The 7,459-nt window shown below is 44.1% G+C and overlaps 1 protein-coding gene across 6 annotated transcripts in view; it reads right to left on the bottom strand.

Moving 5' to 3' along the window:
• Nucleotides 1-761: 761 nt before the first annotated feature.
• ppp1r9a (protein phosphatase 1, regulatory subunit 9A) overlaps nucleotides 762-7,459 on the bottom strand; it is a 43,622-nt gene continuing 36,924 nt past the window's right edge. For 4 of the 6 annotated variants that reach the window (XM_048992878.1, XM_048992877.1, XM_048992875.1 and 1 more), the window contains 6 exons: nucleotides 4,879-4,927; nucleotides 4,651-4,695; nucleotides 2,418-2,531; nucleotides 2,090-2,113; nucleotides 1,396-1,593; nucleotides 762-1,201 (listed from right to left, as the gene is read on the bottom strand). In XM_048992878.1, coding sequence (XP_048848835.1) covers nucleotides 992-1,201; nucleotides 1,396-1,593; nucleotides 2,090-2,113; nucleotides 2,418-2,531; nucleotides 4,651-4,695; nucleotides 4,879-4,927 — 640 coding nt within the window. In that variant the 3' untranslated portion in view covers nucleotides 762-991. The remainder of the gene's footprint in view (nucleotides 1,202-1,395; nucleotides 1,594-2,089; nucleotides 2,114-2,417; nucleotides 2,532-4,650; nucleotides 4,696-4,878; nucleotides 4,928-7,459) is intronic. The other 2 variants (XM_048992880.1, XM_048992881.1) reach the window with 2 other exon arrangements.

Here is a 7,459-nt window from a genome sequence, read left to right as displayed (position 1 = left end):
AATCAAATAGCCATCCTTTTCACCATCTTTACTACACTCTACACTGTTTTTTCACTGAGTTGCATGATTTCTGCTGTGAATACTTAACATAAATACTATTTTATATATATATATATATATATATATATAGTTGTTTTAAGGGCCCATAAACTTCCAAGATAGTTCTCTAATATCAGAGTGTCGTGTTATTGTATCTGAAACACTCCTAGATTTGTTCACTAAATGCCCACCGAGGTTCCCAGTGTTCCAACCAGCTGGCAGTGCCTTTCCCCCCTGGACAGAAACCAGAGGTGATTACGCTCAACTCCTTGTGTCATTCTGATTGGCCGCTGGCAGGACACACCCGCTCCATCTGACCCACTCCGCGGCTTACTCAGTGACCTCATCTATACCTGCCCACTTCTTCCCCGCATAAAAGCCACTCGCCTGGCCTAGTGGGACGGTCCCCTGGCGGGTCATGCGACGTCAGCCATGTAAACGATGAGCACAAACTGTGGAGGTCACTAAGGTCTCCAGTTTGGATTAGATAAAAGCAGCAACTAAATGAAACACATTAATACACTTAACGTATGCTGGAAACAAAGCCTGACCCAGCACAGCACAGAACATGAGGTGATTTAGTAAATCAGTGTTTCTGCTCAGGATATATATGTTTCTCATAATAAAAATGGCACGTAGGATTTCTTTACATCTTGGGAGACTGACGAAAAACGTCACCACTAAAATACAGGCTTCCAAACACCCCACCCACCCTCCCCCCCTCAAAAAAGGAGTGAACGATGAGGGAACTCCCTAAAACTGAAGGACGAGTGCAACAAGGAAAGGGTCCAGCGTCTCCAGTCACATCCAGGCGTAGGACTCTGGCTCTTCCCCTCGCCATCAGCAGCCTTTTGAAAGTAATACTTGAAAGTAGTTTTTCTTTAGCAAAGGTCTTGCTCTGTCTCCATACAGTAGGGAGTGCTGCTTTGAGGAACACGCAAGCCTTGGCAGGCTACTCGACGGCGCCCTCTGCTGGCGCTGCAGAGGGCCCGCCGCCTTTCCACGCCAGCTTCTGCGTCTGCTCCGTCTTCTTCCTGCGTAGCTTCTCCATGTGCTTCTCCAGCTTCTCCCGGCTCTTCCGAGCCTTCTCCATGATAGCTTTGAGGTCCCTCACCTTCCTTTTGATCAGAGCACGGTCTTGAGAAGACACCACACCCAGGTCCTGGAAAGCAAAGACACCGTGCTGAGATCTTGTGCGTTTGTGGATGACCTGCAGCTCTGCTGAAATATGGACATAAGGGAATAGTAACTGGCTCCTAAAGAGCCTTGCTTCCATATTTCATCAGAACATTCGAAAACAGACACAGAAATCATGGTATAAAATGAGTCAATCAGCGTGTGAAGGACTTACTGTACCTTAAGGCCGCTGCTGTCCATCTGTAGAAGGTGCTCTCCATCTATGTTCTTGGCAGTGAATGCTGGGACATACTGCTCCAGGCTGAGGCCCATCAGCCAATGGGATACCTGCTGGCAATTCCACTCCAGGACACTGCGATTCTGCCAGTGGTGGTCTTTGGGGGACTGGTCTTCCTCCAATATCTTCTCGACCACCTCCTCAACCACAACACAACAGGCAGTTTGCTTGCTAACTATTATGAACCGCGTTACAATGATCCTCCTCCGCCTATCATGGAAGTTACGTTCCAGACCAATCAGTGATAGGTGAAAATCCGCAATGTAGAAAAACCATATAAACAAACATTTATAGTTTAACCCTAAAATCGTAGTGAAAAGTTCACAAAAAGTTTGCTCACAACAATTGGACCACAAGCAAGGTACGCGATACGCAGAGAACTGTGATGCGTCGGGGAAAAATCCTCAATATAGCGGGGGCGCGATAGCTGAACCGCAATATAGCTGGAGATCACTGTATTTTGTTAAACACCAAAATCCAACTCAATTAACTTAATGGCATGCAGACCCTAACAAAATGCAACAGAAGTTTCTGGAAGGAAACTCTTTGGCCTCATTTTGCTGAGTGCTAAGTGCTTGCAAATATTTATGACACGGTGACACACGGATAAAGACCATGCTGTTAAGAATGTCTCACCTCGTTGTCCATCATATCCAAGCTCTGACAAATGGGGTTCAGGAGATAATGGGAAATGCAAGTTTGTTAGAGAGAACACACATTACAAGCAACAACTCTGGCGCCATCTACAGAAAGAGAGTGAAATGAACGTTTATTCAGGAAGAGCAATAATACTATATCATTTGATTGGTCACCATTTCCACTAAATGATTAAAATTACAGTTAATGGTTCTTTGATTTCCTTTGAAATTGAATTATTTTACATGGATAAAATTTACAAAAAAAAAACATTTTTTAGGCAGACATGCTGATGTGTCCAGTAAATGGCAGAGGGAGGGTGTCTCACCTCATCTGATGACAGCGGTGAGGCGTGTGAGCGTCCCAGACTTTTGGGTTCAGCCACTGGCCCTCTGAAATCCACCGAGTCCATATTACCGGGGTCCTCGTTCTGAACCGAGCTCTGCGGGAACACAGACGTGTGGCAGACACATATGTACACCTGCCGTCTTCAAATCAGCCATCTTCTTCTGGAGCAGACTCAATCATGGGCAAATCAATTCATCTATGTGACTGATTAGGTAACGTTCATCTCCGAACACAAATGAGGCCAATCAGGAGCGAGCACTGTCCTGCAAAAGGAAGGTCTGATGGCTGGTAATGTGTTTCGCTACAGGGCCGACCAGACCGGGCACCACACTTCCGGTTCTTGTTGCCATGGCAACTGCTAGGGTCCCACAATGTGACAGTCATTGCAGTGCTGAGTCATTCCCGTGAGGAGGGGGGGTTGGCTGGCTGGGGCTGATTTATGGCAGGGTAGCCCTCCCTCACGGCTTCCTGAGACCTCGTATGGACCATCACCCCAGTCACGCTTTCTAGAACCAGGCAGTGTGTGTTGGTGTGTGCCGTTTCGTTTGACACCGATGTCGGGGGCATCGCCAAGGACACAGAGTCAGCCCGCCTGAACCCCTCCGAGGGACACGTCTGTTCAGCACAGGGCTGGGCCTTGAGGGGGGCCGATGGGCCACAGTAGCCCCCCGTCTCCATGCTGCACATCTGGGCAGGTCACTTTGACTCAACTGGACCCCCCGCACTGTGATGAAACGCTGCTGCCTCTAGACTCAGTTTTTAAATGATGGTGCCGTTGGGTGTTTTTGCTTCTCCGTGTGAAGGGCTGTGCCCCGCATGTCCGCTGCGCGGCTGCCAAACCGGCAGCGTCTCTGTCCCCACCGCTGGAAGGCTATTTGTGTAAACTATGCCTCTGCTTATTTGTCCTTTTACATTTATACAATTATCCAAAGAGGAACAGGGGAAAATTCTATTTTTATTCCGCCTGGCTGTTTTGTGTTAAACAGCATTTCTTCCGGCTTTGTATTAGCACAAGAGACCCATGATGAGGTACCTCGCCAAGGCAACAGTGCTATGTACAGAACAAGCACAACATTCATCTATTTCCCTAACCCACTGTTTCCCAATCCAGTCCTTGGGGGGCCACAGGTAATTCATGTTTTTGCTCCCCCCACAGTTCCCTACCAGGAGCAAAAATACGGACTGTCTGGTAGGGAGCGTGGAGGGAGCAGAAACATGGACTGGATTGGCTGTGGGTCCCCAAGGACCGGATTGGGAAACGGATTGTGTGCCAGTCCATCACAAGCTACATGCTAAGGGCACCTTGGAGACAGATAGGAGGCCCAGCAGGAGGAAACCTGCATGAATACAGGGAGGTCATGCAAAGTCCACCCACAGAAAGGCCAGTAATGGCGCCACCTACTGAACCAGCACCCAAGGATAAGTGCCTGTGGGGGGGGGGGGGGGGATTCACGAGATGATTTACAGAGGTGTGTATAAAATCTAGAAACGTTAAAAATATATATTTTGATTATTTTTTTAACCATAAGTGTTAAAGAAGATAAAATAATGCAAATAACGTATACCGATGCATAATTATCTGAATGGATAAAGTTAGTGGGGATCGCGAGTCTCTGGCGCTGCCCTTTTGGGGGTCGTGTTTTAGAGAGACGACAGACAGCACCCCACATGTTCACCGGGGAGCCTCCATGACAGACCTTTCGCAGGAAAGTGCCGCTATAGGTCAGCCTGACTGTCCGTGAGGATATCAGCTGGCAGAATTATCCACAAATATTTTGCTTTGATAGTCTGATAGCAAAGCTGATATTGCAATTCCCGTATGAGTTTTGTTTATATATATATATATATATATATATATATATATACACACACACACACACACATATATATACACACACACACACACACACACACACATATATATATCTATATATATCTATATATATATATATATACACACACACACATATATATATATATATATATATATATATATATATATATATATATAAATAAAAGATTCATTCTTTTCTTGGATTAATCTGTAATTACATAATACATTCTGTGAATCATTTTGATTAATAACAATATTAAAATTTATATCTACCTTATTTTAATACCTTTATTTATATTGCAGGCATTGTCATTGGCAAAACATGCAGACTTGATTTTATATTATGTATTGTGACTTTATAAAAAAAAAAATACAATACCACATTATATGAATAAGAGAAGAAATTGGGCCACGACAGGTATTTCTGTTGAACAGAAGTGCGCCGAGAGAAGTTGTTTGTACTTGAGAAATAAGCCATTATTATGGAGAAGTCAACTCCTGAATGTAAGAGATTCATTGTTACGTAATTTAAATTCTGCAAAGGTGCAGCCCTCATACATAACACATACATAAGGTCATAGTGCCCCAGAGGCTGCCCACACTGTACCTTGTTCCTGTGTCTCTCCGGGCTGCTCTCTGCTGAGGGCTCTGTGGAGCTGCCAGAAAGACATCAGTTACAGAGTAAAACGGCTTTGGGTCAGTGGCAAGAAAGAGAGGGTGACTGGAGGGGGACGAGGAAGACGGAACTGCAGTTAGAACATAAGAAATTTACAAACGAGCTCGTTTGGGGAGAACTTAACTAATAGCTCAGAGTTGTTAAAATCTTATTTAGCTCTGATTTAAAGGAACCCAGGGTTTAGTTTGCGCTGCACTAGCAGGAAGACTATTCCATACTCTAACTACATGCTGTGTAAAGAAGTGCTTCCTGAAATTCATTTGAAATGTTCTCCCGCTATTTGCCAAGTTCTAGTATTTAAACTAATATTGAAGTAGCCATTTGGCTTAACAGCATCCAGACCTGTTAGAATCTTATATACCTGGATCATGTCCCCCCTTAGTCTCCTTTGCTCGAGGCTAAACAGATTCAGCTCAGCTAACCTCTCCTCATAAGACATTCCTCTAAGACCAGGAATCATTCTTGTAGCCCTACGTTGCCCCCTTTCCAAGGCAGCAATGTCATTCTTATGGTGTGGTGACCAAACCTGCACACAACATTCTAAGTGGGGTCTTACCAAGGAATTATATAATCAGCATCACCTCCCTTGTCTTAAACTCCACACACCTAGAGATGTAACCTAACATCCTATTGGCCTTTTTTATTGCTTCCCCACACTGGCAAGAGTGGGACATGGAAGCATCAAAATACACACCGAGATCTTTCTCATAATCAGCTACCTTTATTTCAGTGAAACCCATAAAATAACTGTACTTTATATTTCTGCTCCCTGCATGGATTACCTTACATTTATCTATGTTAAATTTCATCTGCCAGGTATCAGCCCAGTCGCCATTTAAATCAAGATCCCGTTGTAGCCTGTGTGCTGCTAGATCAGTATCTGCTACACCACCCACCTTGGGGTTGTCTGCAAATTTAACCAGTTTACTGTATGCATTGGAGTCAATATCATTAATGTAAATTAGGAGCAGTAATGGTCCTAAAATTGAACCCTGCTGTACCCCACTATGAACACAGGCCCACTGTGACATTGTGCCTCTAATAACTACTCGCTGCTTCCTGTCTGTTAACCAGTTTTCGATCCAAGCTGCTTCAGTTCCTAAAATCCCTGCAGCTTTGAGCTTAAGCATTTTCTGCATTTCTGAGTTACTAAACTTTTTGTGTGTCATCTGCTGGCCTTCGCATGTAGCTTTCACAAAAAACTGCCAAAAACTTACGAAGAATTCGGAATTAATGTCTTATGCTGACCATGCGATATATCAAAACCGCAATGATGCAGAACGGAAAGTCGTGAAGCAGAACAGCAGACTGTGTGATACATACATACACAAACATTTAACAAGGCACTGCCCAGGGCACAAGGGAAAGGCAACAAAACATTGAAGCAAAGTGATGGTCAGTATTTTCCAAAGAGGGTTGCTGTCATGGGCGTAAATTACGGGCGAGGGGGATGAGAGGGTTGTAACCCCTCCTCATAATTAAAATCAGTAAATACAACCCACCCCCCAATGCTCAACTCAAAGTTATGCCCTTGGTTGCTGTAGATAGATGTCTAAATATACATTCCAGAACTTCCCAGAGAAAGGAGGACTTTATGTCGCGGTGTAATGAAGGTATTCCACAGACGCCACCAAGTTCTGTCACATGCGTGGCATAAATACAAATCAATATAAATGAAATTAAATTCTAAATGTACAAGGGTCTGACTAGGGACCATGACTGTCGGGAAGCTCGCTCTCCCACTCCTTTAATCCCCATACCTGTTCTCTGATGGCAGCTTGGGCTCCTTTCTTTTGCTTCCCCTGAACGCAGAGCTGATTTTATAAAAATCAGTCTTCAATTCACTTCAGTTCAATTCAATTCACTTCAATTCACTTCAATTCAATTCAATTCAATTCAATTCAATTCAATTCAATTCAAATCAATTCAATTCAATTCAATTCAATTCAATTTTATTTATATAGTGCTTTATAACCGGCCCAAACCCCCACCAAGCAAGTCTGAGGCGACAGTGGCAAGAAAAAACTCCCTCTAGCAGGAAGAAACCTTGAGAGGAACCGAGACTCGGAAGGGGACCCCATCCTCCTCTGGGCGACCGGGGAGCATGAAACTGTATTTACATTGACATTAATTTCAGCCCATATACTTTTAAAAGTTCCAGTTGGTTTCATGTAATTCATAGTTCATGTGGTACGGTACACAACAATGAAACAACCGCGTCCACCCAGCCAGCCATCTCCCAGCCGACCAATATCATGGGCCAGTCACACGCTCCATTATATTAAATATTAAATATTTAATTAATATTAAAAAGCTCTAACTATGTCTTGTCTTTTTTCCATTCAGCCAATGATAACTTCTCAGCTCCAGAGTACACATTTGTTCAAGGTGTGAGACACAAGAGAAGCAATTAAGACTCCACTGTGCTTCGAGTCTAAACCAGCTGTGGTCCTAAGTGCCAAAACATATGTTTAAGGATCCAGCCGGAGAGAAGAGAACCTTAACTGGCTGG

Source organism: Brienomyrus brachyistius, chromosome 23 (assembly GCF_023856365.1).
Source record: "Brienomyrus brachyistius isolate T26 chromosome 23, BBRACH_0.4, whole genome shotgun sequence".
NCBI classification, from domain to species: Eukaryota; Metazoa; Chordata; class Actinopteri; order Osteoglossiformes; family Mormyridae; genus Brienomyrus; species Brienomyrus brachyistius.
The sequence above is the reverse complement of the archived record's forward strand: the minus strand, read 5'-3'. Positions and strand labels throughout refer to the sequence as shown.